This window comes from Canis lupus, chromosome 3 (assembly GCF_003254725.2).
Source record: "Canis lupus dingo isolate Sandy chromosome 3, ASM325472v2, whole genome shotgun sequence".
Lineage (NCBI taxonomy): Eukaryota > Metazoa > Chordata > Mammalia > Carnivora > Canidae > Canis > Canis lupus.
In genome coordinates, this window is record NC_064245.1 from 47,154,726 (window position 1) to 47,170,421 (window position 15,696).

The 15,696-nt window shown below is 46.9% G+C and overlaps 1 protein-coding gene across 5 annotated transcripts in view; it reads right to left on the reverse strand.

Moving 5' to 3' along the window:
• Nucleotides 1-3,055: 3,055 nt before the first annotated feature.
• The window catches only part of CHD2 (chromodomain helicase DNA binding protein 2), a 123,375-nt gene continuing 110,734 nt past the window's right edge, over nt 3,056-15,696 (reverse strand). For 4 of the 5 annotated variants that reach the window (XM_025436936.3, XM_025436938.3, XM_025436939.3 and 1 more), the window contains 2 exons: nt 10,661-10,904; nt 3,056-6,673 (listed from right to left, as the gene is read on the reverse strand). In XM_025436936.3, coding sequence (XP_025292721.1) covers nt 6,340-6,673; nt 10,661-10,904 — 578 coding nt within the window. In that variant the 3' untranslated portion in view covers nt 3,056-6,339. The remainder of the gene's footprint in view (nt 6,674-10,660; nt 10,905-15,696) is intronic. The other variant, XM_025436940.3, reaches the window with a different exon arrangement.

Below are 15,696 nucleotides of genomic sequence, written 5' to 3' on the forward strand. Positions count from 1 at the left end.
TTCGGACCCAAACCAGGGAGGTTAGAGCAAAGGAGGGTGTCAGGGGGAGCAGCAGTGATCCCTGGGCCTTGTGACTCAGGAGAGGCGAGGGACGACAGGCTGCACCCGGGAGTGGGAGCCTGTGCCTCCCCGAAGGGCTGCTGGACGTGTCTGTGATGCAGGGGCTGCCTGTGTGGAGAGAGAGAGCCACCCAGCTGGCTAAGGCTCCTAAGAGGGCTGGGCCTCCCGGGCCTCGGCCTCCCGGGCCTCCTGCTAGTGGAGCAGGTGAGGCTGGCTTCTTCCTGCAGCCTCTCCTCTTCCCGATCCTGTCACACTTCCTGCAGGGATGAGGTGGCTCCTGATCTCTGGCTCCAGTGTGGACTCTGCAGCCAAGGAAGCCAGGGCAGAGGAAGGACTGAGAGCTTCCCAGGGGGGTTCTGTAAATTTAGGTGGTGGCGGCAAGGCAGGCCGTTTGTGGAAATCTGCTGCCCCCTGCAGGAAGATTCTAGAAGCACATTCACTCAGGATCCTCAAGTCAGGGAATGCATGGGATCTTGCTCCCTTTTCCAAGCACAAGGGCAGGCCCCAGCTCTGGTGACAGGGGTGGTCTCCAATGAGCCTTAGCGGGTCTTGACATGGCCCTCGGAGAGTGATGACAAGTGCCGAGCCCATCTCAGCCACCCTCAGTGACCTTACTCACTCCACCACAGCCGGGCAAACTCTCATTATCCCTCTTCTGCAATTGAGACTCAGAGGAGAGAATAGGCCTGAGGAGGCCAGCTGCTTCAAACCCAGCTCTGTCCACTTCCTAGACCCACACCTTCCCTGAACCCCACCCCCAGGGCTCGCCTACCAGCACCCCTGCTCCCCCCCATCACCTGGCTCTTTCCTCCCTGGCACTCAAGTGACATTTTGTCCTCTTGTGGTTGGTCCCCATGTGCCTTGCCAACCCTTGGCTCAGAGGGTGGGGGCCTGGTCACCTTGTGTGTTCACCTTGTGTGCAAGCCCAGCTTCTAGAACAGGGCCTGGCTCACAGGAAGTGCTCAAGATCTTGGTCAAGGGAAAAACTCTCCTGTGACTGTCTAGTCCCCATGGGACCGTGAGCTCCCTGCTGGGCCTTCCTACTGGGCTCTAATCTCTCCCTAGAGAGAGACCTCTTCCTGGGCCCCTCCAGTGAGCTGGGCCCCAAAGAGCAGCAGCCCTGCTGGTCAAGCAAGGTTCTGGGCTGAAGGCTGCTGTGGCAGAATGTTCGGCCAGCCGGCCCTCTAGCCTGGGCAAATGCCCTCCTTGGTGCTGTCCCCACCCCCACTCCCAGCAAGGACTGGTGAAGTCTCCCTCTGGGTAGGCTTTCAGGGTTTACAAACCTTTACTTCTCACTGGGCTCTCGCTATTTGAAACCTAGAGCTGCCTCCTCCGTGTGCAAATGAAGACGCCCTAGGCCCCCTGACACGCAGGGTGGAGCCAAATGGAGACAAGGCCCCGCCCCCCGGGGGCACCATGGGGCACATGGTCAGCAAGGACCGGGCTGTAGCAATGACAATCCCCTTGTGGGTCACGAAACATATTTAAAGAAAAGATACCAAGTGCGAACTGTCCAGGGGCCAGCTGGCCAGAGTAGATAATCTGCCTGTTTTGGAGGTATGGACTCACAGGGCCACAGAACTGACCTGGAGGCACGACACCCAGGCCCCAAGCCGAGGATAGGGACCCCCAGCACCACAAGGGGCCAGATTTCTTCAGGACGAAGAGTGATCTCCTTCCCAAGGCCGGGAACAGAACGCAGCACAGGCCGCTGGGCCCGGCCTCCAAGCGGGTGCAGGCAGGGCCCAGGGGAAGACGGGCCTCTACGGCAAACCGTCCTGCTCCTTTAAGAGCCACAGGTTGGAATCCGGAGCGCAGACGGGTCTGGCAAACCACGGGGCCTTGTTTCAATAAGTGACCTTTCTGTTGGTGCTAATTGAGGAGGACTTGCCTTGATTCCAGACATGCGAGGCCCTGCCAGGGAGCAGGGAGGGGGGGCCTGGGGCCTGCTCCTTCCAGTAAAAGGCAGGCTTCTTGGCAGCAGTCGGTTTAGAAGCCGCGTTGCTATTGTAAATCATAAGCTGATTATTGCAGCGCTTTAAAGTTTCCCAAAGAGGTTCCAGCCGAGCTGTGAGTTGCAACATGATTGTGAGTTGTTTATCGGCAGGAAGAACCCTCCACTAGAAGTCTTTGACTCAAGAGTTCTTCGCGCTAAAAATCCCAGCCTCTCCTTCCGGGGGGGCCCCCCCTGCAGCCAAGCCTCCTGGGTTGACAGCCATGGGAGTTAACTGAGCCAACATATGGGTTTATTTGGTATCAAGAATTAAGAGCTTCACGGAGATTGGAGGTGGATTTTGCAGTCCCCTAAGTATTAGCAAAACCCCTTGGGTCTGGCAAACTTCTCTAACTCCTACTCAGACGGATCTCCACCCGCAGGCTGTGCCACCCTTCCTCTGTCTGGGCCTCGCGAGCGCTGGGCCGGCCCCTGTGCCAAATTGCTAGAGTTAACATTTGTGTCAGTGTTTCCATTATAAAATGCCTTTTTCCCCCTTCATGAATATATAACCCAACTGTTAAATTACCCTCAAGGCTGTGGGCTGGCAGACAGTGTGTTTTCGCTTCCTCTGGATGGAGGGGGGGAGGTGCAGGATCCCCATCTGGACGACACAGGTCTCTCCACACGCACCTTCCTTGGCACGACCAGTGTGGGGAACTAGGCATAGCTCCGCTCAACCGGTGGTGGCAGCCCCTCCAGGTCACCCTGTCTGGCGCAGGGACAAGGGCTAAGGACTGCAGTGGCTCGGCCCGGGGCTGTTACCCTCACCAGTGGCTGCTCAAGGACAATCTCAGAAACCTGTGGTGGTTAAGGTTCTGGACCCAACACCACAACCGGTGCCGGTAGGAAAAACAGTGCAACTTTAAAAGGCTCCATTTCACAAGCACACAAGCGAGCGATCTGAACAACCCAGCCAGCAAGGGAAGGGAGGGAACCGGAGGTGTATCCAGTCAGAGTTCACGCCAACGCAACGTAACTGTGTTCAACCAATTCTAAAAATCCTTAGTGACACTTTTTAATATACAAGAATCAAAAGTACAGCAGTTTTACAATGTAGGAAAATTTAATACATACTATATAAACAACAGTATTTACATCAGAAATCACTAGGACAGTGGCATTTTTCACAAATATAAATTAATTACTGTTTAGTCAACAGGTTTTTAAAAGTCCACAATTTTACAATAAAGAAAAACCATCTGTCCCCAAACGCATGGGGTACGGATGGACTACAGCAGCCTGGACCCTTGGCCTGGCTCTCCTCGCCCCACACGGCAGCCCTCAGACAAGCCAGAAAACCACTGGTGCTCCGCCCAGGGCCACCGCTCCTGCTGACGAGTGGATTTTGGTCTGTAGGATTCCAGTGTCCCTGTGTGAATTTGTAACTGAATTGCATGTGCACCGCACATCCTGATGCAGCTCTCAGGCATCAGGCTAAAATGTCTGCGGCACGATGTGAGAAGTGTTCTGGTTTCCCGTGGAAGGGCTAAAGAAAGGAATGACTAGAAGGAGAGAGAGGGGGCCCAGGGGCCACCAGCTCGGGCTCTGCAGAGGGCCTGGCTTTTTCTCTCCAGCTGTCTCTGGAAAGACCGCAGGGCTGGACCTGGGCTTTCAGGCATCCTTTTCCAGGGCTGTGGTGTACCACGTTAATCCTTGTTTATATCCAGAGCTCAGGTGATGCTAACTCCCCTCTTCCTCAACCCTGCTGTTTCTACCCAATTATGAAATCCTTCAAAGCTAGGCTCCATGGAATACCACCCTTGCAGATTCCCGGGGCAGCTTATCCCATCCCCATGGGGAGAGAATACCTACCTGTGCAAATCCGTTTTTGACAAAAGCATACAGTATTTATACTGATTTAGGTCAATGAGGAAATGCCTCCTTTTCCCAACTCACTCTTCAAACATACTTCAACACTAAAATAGACGCTTTTATGGGGATACTGTAATTTTATAATCAATTTAACACTGATCTGGCTAATATTGCCTTTTGCTACATCATATGGCACTAAAAGTCCTGAATGTAAACAAAAGGAAGTTCCTTTTTCTTCATGATGAGACATCTTTGGGAATAACTCACACCTCCTATCAACTTCAGAGAAAACCACCCTGGCTGAGAACTGAAATTCAGGGCCTCCTGCCATGCCTCCCAGAAGACACGGCCTGACTTCCCACAGGGAGAGACATGCTATGCTGGGGGCACCTGCTTCCCTCTTCCCTCCCCTCCCAACCCAAAGGACAAGCAAATCAACCTAGCCTTCCTCTTTGGCCTGGGCAACAGAAACACAGGGTAGTCTCAGTACTGTCATCAAGAAGCTACTGGTGGTGGCCAAAGCAAATACACTCTTCTCTCACAGAACAGTCCCAATGGGATGACTGTGGCCACGGGATCCTATGCATTTCTTTGGGCTATGCTCCAGGGCATGCTGACCAGGTACGTACAAGCCCACGCTGAACTACCCAGTACCATGAGGAGATAGATCAGGAGGGGGCAGGCCCACTGAACTCCCAACACAAGCTGTGAGGACCCAGCCCCTCTAGAATGCACACCTGGCCGGCCCCAGGATACTGGGGACAGCAAGATGCAACGAACCACCAAAGCCACATCTGCTTCACTAGGGTGACAGGACTTGAGAATTCCTTAGTAAAGGCATTAATGGTGCTGCCCAGGGTCCTGGCAAGTAAGTGATGATCATTTTATGAAGTCCTCATGGGTTAGTTCAGAGAGCTGACCCTGGGCATGCCCAATGGGAAGGTTTTCACCTGCTCTGAGCCTGGACACATGAAGGCATGCTGTAGGTTCAAGTCCATTATCCCACCTAGAAAGGCCTTTGGATACTCAAACAATACTGGCAAGCTATATTTAAAATGAGTAAAATGGAAGGCCCAGGATCCGCAGAATGAAAGGAGCCTGATTAATTGGTATAACCAATCTGCCTTCCCACCACTGACTCGTTCAACCCCAGGACTCTTCCTGTTTGCAGCTCAATCCCCTGTCCTTGGAGGCATCCTAGTTTGGAAAAACTTTAACTTAGGTTTATACTTTGATCTCATCCTAAAAAAAAAATAATAATAATAATAAGCAGTTCAATTCTAATGTGTGGGTTCCCCATAGGTAATGGAGTTTCCACCTGTCCACCCGCCACACGGGGTCAGGAGATGTGTGCTGTGCGTCATCTACTTATTCACACTGTGCAAAGGGAACTAGAATTAACTACAAGGCAGCTGCAAACGCTGACCTGGCACAACACGAAAGCCCCCATTCCCTGGCACTCCTGAAGCCCCACCCCAGGAAACCTGCTTAACACCTGCACCCCCACCTGGGCCCCTGCCAGCAGCAAGCTTCTCCCTCCTTCCCAGGCTCTGAATTTAATACTTCCTATCACAGGATCAGAAATGCACCGAGGGACTCTGAGTCCCTGGCCACACTGCCCCTGCCCCTCTTTCAGCCCATGCCCAACAAAGGCAGACCCATGCCAACTCCAATGCTGCCTAGCTCACAGTGCTCAGAAGTCAGCCAGATGGACCCTACTCTCCCTGGCACCAGGGCAAAGGAGGCCCACTCAGAAGACCAAGCCTTTGAAATGTACAGATAGTGTGGGAAAAATTAGTGTTGGTCGGGAAGGGGCCACTGTGGAAGCTGTTTTCCTCTGTCTAGCCCCCCTGCACCACAGGTGTCATGCTGAGGCCCCAGCACGGTTTCTCCCAAGAACACATCCGAGGAGTGTACTGCTCCCCTTCAAGTCCCACGGGGCGAGACCCACGCCCCGCTCCCTGTCAGCAGCATCTGTCACGTCACAGTGAAGCAAATCGTGTGCCGTCCAGCAGGTCCTGGCTGCCTACGCGCGCACGCACGCACGCGCACACACACGCACGCACGCACACACACACACACACACGCTCCTACCCAGCCCACTGCACCCAGGCTCAGGGCAACAAAATACTCATGACTCTAAGATCCCTTCTTCCTTCTCTGGGGACACACAGCTCACAAAGCTGGTACACAGAAGTCACCTCTTCCTCCTAGCACCCATCGCAGTGACAGGCCAGAACCAGGCTGGAATGGGATGGGGTGTCAAAGTGTAGGAGTGGTGACCCAAACCCAAGCTGGACCGAGTGAAAGGCCCTCCACTCCTCGAGGTGCTCCTTCCACCGGCGAGCTGACAACAGCAGCATGTCCAGAAACTCCACTTATTGGTCTAGATAACTGGCTCCTACTGGATCAGACCAAAAATATCCAGGTGCTTAATGACTCTTGCTCTGCCCTTCTTTCCCAGTCGTCCTTTATGTTTTCCGAACATTCCAGTTATAATCTGGATTGTTTTTCTGTTCTAATGATCTCTCCAAAGGAGACCTGTGATCCAGGGGTGACTTGGAATCGTGGGGAGACTTCTGAGAAGGGGGTGAGCGAGGGTCTGAGACTGCAGGGTGCAGAGGGGGCAGGGGCTGTTTATACTCCCCCAATTTGTCTGTGTGGAAAGAGCGGTAATGGTCTGAGGGTCCTTGGCCATGATAGCCCATCGGGGGGCGGTGGTCAGACATTCGTCGGAAATCCTGCTGGTGGTAATTTTGAGGCCGAAACTCATCAGATCTCCTCCGCTTAGAGTCATGATGGTGCCTGAAATGGAAATGCAAAGATTAGCCAAGAGAGACCAAACCCATCCCCTTCTTTGTCATGTACTGGCTCTTCCTAATGCATTCACATTCAAGGACACTTCCAAAGGACTCAGAGTTTGCAAATGATTACCAGGAATTGGGGGAAGGTACCCCACAAAAGTAGTAACAAAGGGCTATTTTATACCTATTGGCAAAACACATCCTATGAAATGACATAAGCCTCAAGTCTGCAATGAAACAAGTACACATTTGAATCACTGGTGGCTTTGTAAAGCCTTACTCCCTTCAGGAAAACTGGCAAGATCTACAAACAATTTCATATTCTCTGACCTGGCCCAGGAGAAAAAGAGCCACAAAAATTATTTGAGAAGCTATTAGTAACAGCAAAAGCCACAGTCAACCCAAATAGGCAACAATAAGTGAAGGGTTAATTAAACTTTTAAAAAATTGACTCAATGTGAAGAATATTAAATTTTTTTAATTAGCACCACAGTAAACTTCTTGTTATCCTATTAGAAGAAAATTGGTACAAGTCAACAACAAAAAGAAACAATCCAATTCAAAAATGGGCAAAGGATGCAGACAAACATTTCTCCAAAGAAAATCTACAAATGGCCAGTAAGCACATGATAAGATGTTCAACATCTTTAATAAACATTAATCATCGGGGAAATGCAAATCAAAACCATAATGAGCTACCCCTGATTCACCCCCCACTAGGATGGTCATGTTTAAACACACACAGAAGGTTAAGTGTTGGCAAAGATGAGGGAAAATAGGAATTCTCATACATTGTAGTAGGAATGTAAAATGTTTCAGCCACTGCGGAAAACAGTTAGGTGGTTTCTAAGAAGTCAAATAGAACTCCCCCAATTCCCTCCCAGGTATATACCCAAAATAATTGAAAACAGATATTCAAACGATATTCAAACAAATACTTTTACACTCATGTTCATAGCAGCACTATTTACAAGATCCAAAGGTAAAAACAATTCAAATGTCTTCCCAAGAAATAAATGGATAAACAAAATGTGGCACACAGGTACAGTGGAATATTAGTCAGCCTCGAAAAGAAACAAGTACTGGTACCTGGTACAATGTGGATGAGATTCAAACATTATGCTACATGTTCAAAGAAGCCAGTCACAAAAGGCCAGATCTTGTATGATTCCATTTATACAAAATATCCAACAGTAGCAAATCCATAAAAACAAAATACAGATTGGGGATTATCAGGAGCAGGGAGCAGAATTCAGTGACTACTTAATGATGATGGGGTTTTCTACGGGGTGATGAAAGGGTTTGGAACTGGAATAGTGATGGTTGCATAACATTGTGAATGTATTAAATTGTCACTGAATTGTTCACTTTTAAAATAGTTAATCTGTATTGTGTGAATTTCCCCTCATTAAATGAGAGAGAGAGAGAGAGAGAAAGAGAGAGAGAAGGTGACTTCAACTTCCAGTCAAGGTGGAGTCCCGGCAACTGGACTCACCCTGCTACTTGAACAAGCAAAGAAGGGACAAAATGTATAGAATCAGGCTTCTCAAGACACCAGATGTCAGTAACAAAGAACAGTGATTTCCCGAGGGATGGAAGGGGAATGAGATGAAGTTCATCATAACCCCCCCGCCCCCCGCCACCTTCAGACAGTTCCCAGACCTCAGCACAGGGAAGGGGAGACGTCTTTCCAGAGTTGAGAGGACGTCTTTCCAGAGTTGAGAGGACGGGGCAGAACCGAGGCAGCTGGAGTTCAAATGATGGGACACAAGATTACTCTGCACACACAAAGAAGTTCAAAGACCTACAAAGGGGGATTCAGTGATCCAGGGCGTGCCCGTGAAGAAACCACACAGGACCAGGAAATCACCACCCAGAAGATTAGAGGTGTGAGTGCCCTGCACTCACCAGCTGTACCAAAAAACCTCAGGCTTCAAGGGACAGCAGTCGAGTACCATGCAGCGCTCCTGCCTCCGTGCTGGAACAATCAGCCCTTGCCAGAGCACTGTTCCTGTTCCGCCCAAAGAATTTTAACAGCAACACCTGGAAGAATCCAACTGTTTGCAAGTAACCTGTGTCTCACAGCAGAGCTCTGGAATACTAACAGGAACACAGAACATCCAGCACTCTGCGCACCCCATGAGGCATCTAATCAAAAATTACCAGGCCTGGAGAAAACCAGGAAACTAAGACCGTAGTGAGGAAATAAGCTAATCAACTGAAACAAACCCAAATGGTAGAATTAGCCAACAAGGATGTATACTTACAGGCTGTATTCCAGATTTCAAAAGGTTAGAGAAAGATTTAAATTGGAAAAAAGGGGGGGAGGGGTACAGCTTCTAGAAATAAAACCAATGTATGAAACACAAAATATATTAAATGGGCCTCAAGGCAGGTTAGATATTGAAAAAATAACCTCAGTGAACTTGTAGACACAGCAATAGAAAACTATCCAACAAAGAGAGAAAAAACGAAATTAAAGAAAACAGAGCATCAGTGAGCTGGGAGACCAAGGCAAACAGCCTAATTACAGGTGTAATTAGAAATGCCAAGAGAGGGAAAACAGAAGAAATACTGGTTAAAAAAAAAATCCTAATTTGATAAGATAAACTCACAGATCCAAGAAGCTCAACAGTTCTAAGCAAAACAAACAGGAGGAAAAATACAGCAAGATGCACTGTAATTAAACTGCTAAAATCTAGTAATATAGGAAAAAACACACATTATATAAAGAGAAAGAAAAAGACGACACTTTTCATTAGAGACAGTTCAAGTAGAAGAAAAGGAACATCCTTAAAGTACTGAAAGCATTCACCTAGGATTTAAACCCAGCACAGATATCTTCCACACATGAAGGCAAACTAAAGACTTTCTCAGACACAGATATGCAGAAAGGATTTATCACCAGCAGACCCATCCTATAAAATGAAAAGTCCTTCAGGCAGGGAAAAAAAAAAAAGTCACGTTGAATGGAAATACAGATCGAGACAAAGAAATGCTGGGCAAATGCCCACTGAAGCCAGACAAGACAATACAGAAGGGTGGGCAATGAGGCGGACACAGATCCCTCTAAAGGAGACAGATGCTACTTGGCAAGACCCTCTGTCCTAATGTGTTACCAAATCTTCCCCAAAAAAGAAGATATTTATACAAAATTTTCCAGATTTAAATTCAAGTCCAAACAAAGCATGTTGTTAGCCTAAGGAAAACCAAAGCTACCATGAGGTTAAAATACAGTCAAGTCCTAAAATTAGGAAGAATAAATAAAACCTCTTCAGGCATTCCTGTACTTGAATAAATAAAACCTCTTCAGGCATTCCTGTACTTGGTAACTCTCACAGGTTACTATCTTGGCTCATAATGGTACTAAACTGTTTACTTGCAGATAGAGTAGGACTTCAAAAGCCCTTAACCCCTGAACTGTGGGCTGGTGGCAGACAAGGACTAGAGGCTGGGACCCCTCTCAGGATCCTGCCACCTAGTGTTCTGAGTGCCTCTCACAAAGCTTAATAATTTCGTTGTAGACTCTAAGATTTTAAGGCTATAACTTCTCTACATTTCCTCAGAGGAAGGAAGAAAATTCTTTTCCTGTACAAGTGGAAAAATGCAACTGCAAATAGCTCCCTCTGACCCAAAGAACACAACTTAAGACCTGTAACTTGGCATTCAACCCCTTTCTAGCCATTGTGTTCATCGGTTGGCTTGGGCCTATGATAGCTACTCCCATTTCTCCACTTAGCAGACTCTACAAGCCCAAAGCAAGAATCAGGAACCTCTCCTCTTCCTCAGCCCCCAGGAAAAACTCAAAAACCTCTACTTTCAACCATCCACTCAGTACAGTGTCAGCTGTCTATACTGGGATTCTTCCCCCACTTCCCAGGATGCCCTGAGGGCAAAAAACATGACCAGGGACCATGCACTCTTCTCCCCCTCGAAGAGTAAAACTCTTGGCAGAGGTCAAACTAGTGCCTCAGGACCTTCGGCCTACCTGTCATAATAATCTCTGTGTCCCCTGTGGTCTCGATCACTGCTGTACTGTTCATAAGGTCTCTTTCTGGACAGGTTGTTGGGTCTATAGCTCCCAGAACGGTGGGCGTCCATGTGTCGCCGGTCCCCATAATGGTGGTCCTTATACCAGTGCTGCTCATACTGATGGTGTCTGTCACTACCCCACGGAGGATTGTTGCCACCACCATAGTTAAACTTTCTTTCCCTCTGCCAGTCTCCTCGATCTGCAGGAAAAGAAAGAACAGTTTCACAACTGCAACAAATGGCTGAGTTTCACATCCACTGAAGTTTTAAACTCAGAGGCTGGCACGTGTTAGAGAAATAGACATTGAATTTCCTCCTTCATAGCCTTTCTGCTGCTGATAAACATTCCAATAATGAGTCCCCACGTTCTCTCCCTCAAATTTTAAGCAAAAAAAAATTCACTGCCTTTCTCTTAGGAAATCCTAAGAACTATGGCCTTTTATTTTCTAAGCCTCTCTACCTTCCAATGAGATTTCACTCAAAAAAAAAAAAAAAATCATTAATTCAGAAAACAGCACTTGCTGAGTTTCATAGTCACAAGGTATCTTCTGTTTACACGTTGAAAGTTTATTTGCCTGCTGGTACCATAAGCTGTGCCTGGTCTCTGAAAATATTTCCAAACTATAGATACTGATTCTATTACTCTTTTCCAGCCCACACCAAAGAGATAAACCTCCCTCCAGTAAAAAGGAATTCCTTTAACTCTGGATTTGGATCAGTGTGCTAACTCTCAAGGACAGGGCCAAACTGAAATGGTTTCACTTCTTTAGTCTCTCTTTTCCCCTGCCAGGAGAAGAATCACACTTAACTTGAATTAGAAAAGGTAGCGAGCACACAAAAGTCCAGGAATGGAGGTTACAGTGGGTTCAAGTGTGACCCCAAAATGTATGTCCACTGAACCTGTTAAGTGTGACTTTACTGAGAGATAGGGTCTTTGCAGATATACTTAAGGATTTTGAGAGGAGATCATCTTGGATTTAGATTGGGCCCTAGATCCAAAGACAGATATTCTTCTAAGAGAAACGCAGAGGGAGGGATGAGATAAAGAGACACAGGGAGGAAGGCCACACAGAGATGAAGGCAGAGACGGGGATGATGCAGCCTGCAGCCACAAGTCTGGGAACACCAAAGACTGCTGGTAGCCCTATACACCAGGAGAAAGGCTGGGAACAGATTCTCCCTCTCATCTCCCAGAAAGAACGTGAATGCTATCCTAATTTCAGACTTCTGGCCTCCATAAGTGTGAGAGAATACACTGCTGTTGTTTTAAGCCACCCGGAATGTGGCACTTTGTTACAGGTAGCCCCAGGAAACTGGGACAGGGGCTTAACCAGAGAGAACTACGTGGCCTCAAGGGAAATCCGTCTTCTTCATCTACAACTACACTAACAAAAACAGGCCTCCAGGTAAATGTCTCTCTACTCAATTTGCTGGTCGTCGTCTTTTTTTTTTTAAGATGTTATTTATTTATTCATGAGACACACACACACAGAGAGGCAAAGACAGAGGCAGAGGAAGAGCAAAGGCAGAGCCTGCTAGAAGCAGGCTCCCTGTGGGGAAGCCCAATGTGGGACTAGATTCTAGGACCCAGGAATCATGACCAAAGGCAGACGCTTAACTACGGAGCCATGCAAGCGCCCCTTAATTTGCTGGTCTTCTAAGCATTTTTGTATTAATGATACCATGATGGAAGCCGTGCAGCTTCAAATCTGACACCCTCGAAGCAAAACACAGTCGACCAGCAACTGAGAGTCATTGCCAATCCAGAGTGGGTCAGGCCAAAGGACCAACAAGTAGAAAAGTTTTACTCTTTAAGCCTAATAACTTCATAGACAACAAAAAGAAACACCTTCACAACATGAAAACAAAACACTTGCAGATGGCTTCATACCAAATGGAAAGTAATATTTCAAACAGGGTGTCAGTGTTTGCGGTATAGTGCAGATGCTTACAACTTTAGCCAAGCCATTTACTTCCAGAGAAACCAAACAGTGCTTTTCTTTCTTCTTGAACCCTCCATGAGGTAGGTCGCTGGTGAGGAAGTGCTAAGCTATTAAGGAGATGGATGAAGAATCCAAGATTTAAATAAAAGACTACAGTGAGCTAAGAAGCATTCTTTCAAAAGATCAGAATATAAAATCAGTGACGTCACACAAATAACACAAAACCAGTCTGATCCCAGGAAAAAGTCAGGACAAATAATACAATTAGATCTATGAACATGGAAACTCCACCCAATCATCTTGTATAGTAATTACCTTTCTCCCCCTCAATCAAATGGTGATCAATGAAATCTGAACTACTTAGATTTTTAAGATTAGAAGACCTGGAACTTCTGCTTCTGGGTAGTATAGAGCAGCTTGCTGCAGAAGCTATACTTCACCAAGAACAGTAAGAAAGGCCATGTAAACAAAAATTACCTGTCTGAAGACATCAAAGAGCAGCCAGAGCCACCAAGACTAGAAGGAGTAAGACTCCAAAGAGCAGAAAAGCTCAGAAAGGTAAGAGGTGATTGCCGTATCCACTGGGCGGGGAGGGGGTGCTGTGATTCTGAGCACAGGTGAGAGGCTGAATATCTGAGCTCCTCCCAGCACAGGACCAAAGACACCAGCAGAGCCTTCGGAGGTCCTTTTAGGCTAGAGGGACACAGCAGAGCTGAGGAGCTCAAATGCACAACCAGTCTTCCCTTAAGACATGTGCTGAATCTGCAGGGAGCGAAAAGGCTTAAAAACCTAAACGGGAACCCTCAAAACAGCAGAGCAGTCTGGGGCAGTTTTGCAGTGCTGAGAAAACCCAGACTGGAGTTTAAGGCCTGTTGGAGGGGAGGATCAGAGAATGCTAGTACAGGCCACCAGATGAGCACTTGGAAGAGCTGAGCCCCATAACAGGGGGACCAGAGGCAGACTAGATTAGAATGATCGCCTCACATTTTGTGTGCCCAGGAAGGGAAAGAATGAATGCTCCCTTGGGAAAGCAACATACCTGGAGTTTCCATAATTTCTAAAACATAGGTTCCCCATTTATTTTATTTTTAAAGATTTTATTTATTCATTTGAGAGGGCAAAACACAGTGCAAGAGAGCACAAATGATAGGGGGCAGGGAAGGGCAGAGAGAGAATCAGACTCCGCTGAGCAAGGAGCCCAACACAGGGTTGAATCCCAGGACCCTGAGATCATGACCTGAGCTGAAGGCAGATGCTTCACTGACTGAGCCACCCAGGTGCCCCACAGGGTCCCCCATTTCATAAAAAATAACTAGGTATGCCAAAAGACAGGACTTTAGACTGAAACCAAGAGATATACAACAATAGAAAAGGACACACAATAATTCAGATACTGAAGTTAGCAGGTAAAGATTTTTAAATAACTATAATTCATCTGTTCAAAAAAAGAGGATGATGGGGAAAATCAAGTTTTCTAAAAGTTGAGAATTTTACAAGACTGACATGTATTCTTCAAAAGAATCAAATGGAGGGTGCCTGAGTGGCTCAGTTGGTTGAGCATCTGCCTTTAGCTTGGGTCATGATTCCAGGGGTCCTGGGACTGAGACCCACTTCAGGCTCCCTGCTCAGCAGAGTTGGCTTCTGCTTCTCCCTCTGCCTCTGCCCCTCCCCCTGCTCATGCTTGCTCTGTCTGTTCTCTCAAATAAATGAATAAAATCAAAAAAAAAAAAAAAAAGAATCAAATGAAAATCCTAAAACTGAAGTTTAGAAAGAAATATATACTTCACTCTGATTATTTTTTTTTTTTTTTTTTTAATTTTTTCTTATTTATTTATGATAGTCACACAGAGAGATAGAGAGAGACAGAGAAACAGGCAGAGAGAGAAGCAGGCTCCATGCACTGGGAGCCATGCACTGGGAGCCTGACGTGGGATCCGATCCCGGGTCCCCAGGATCGCGCCCTGGGCCAAATGCAGGCGCCAAACCGCTGCGCCACCCAGGGATCCCTTCACTCTGATTATTATGGAATGCCTGATCCTTTGTAAAATCCTATACCTATGACTTCTATAGATAGTATATACTTTTAGCTTTGATTCTATACACTTTTTTCCCTTTCTTCTTACTTGTATCTTTAAAATTCATGCTCACTGTAATCAGTGAAGCAAGAGAAGATGGAGAAATTAACTTTCTACAATCACCCTTCCATCCCCAGCATCCTGAGATCACTGGTACTGTGCATGTCTTCACATCTTTCTGGATGCTTATTCAAACATATAATATGGAAAACGGTTTGGTGGTTCCTCAAAATATTAGAGTTACCATATAATCCAGCAATTCCACTGCCAGATATATACATATACCCAAGAGTTGAAAACAAGTACTCAAAAACTTACACACAGATTGTTCACAGCAGTACTATTCACAATAGCCAAAACATAGAAACAACCCAAATGGCCATCAATCAAAGAATAAACAGACTGTGTCCTGTGTCCATATAATTCAGTCACAAAAAGGAAAGAAGTCCTAATACACGTTATAATATAGATAAACCTTGAAAATACTGTGCCAAGTGAAAGAAATCAGACACATATAGTATGATTCCATTAAGAGGCAGTGTCCCAAACACATGAACCCAGATAGACAGAATACACACTGGGGGCTATAGGCAGGGACTGGGGTGAAACTGCCTCACAGGTGTGGGATTTCCATTTGAGTTGATGGAAATGTTCTGTGATTAAGAGAAATGGTTACATCACACTGTGAATGTACTAAATGCCACCAAACTGGGTATTTAAAATGGCAAAGTTTGAGGCACCTAGGTGGCTCTGTTGGTTAAGCCTCTGCCTTCCACCCAGATCATGATCTTGGGGTCCTGGGATCAAGTCACACAGCAGGGCTCCCTACTCAGCAGGAAGTCTGCTTTTCTACCTCTCACTCTGACCCTCCCTCTCGCCTACTCCTGCTTGCTTTGCTCTCTCATGCTTTCTCTCTCACAAATAAATAAAATCTTAAAAAAAAATACAATTAAAAAAATAAAATGGTAAAGTTT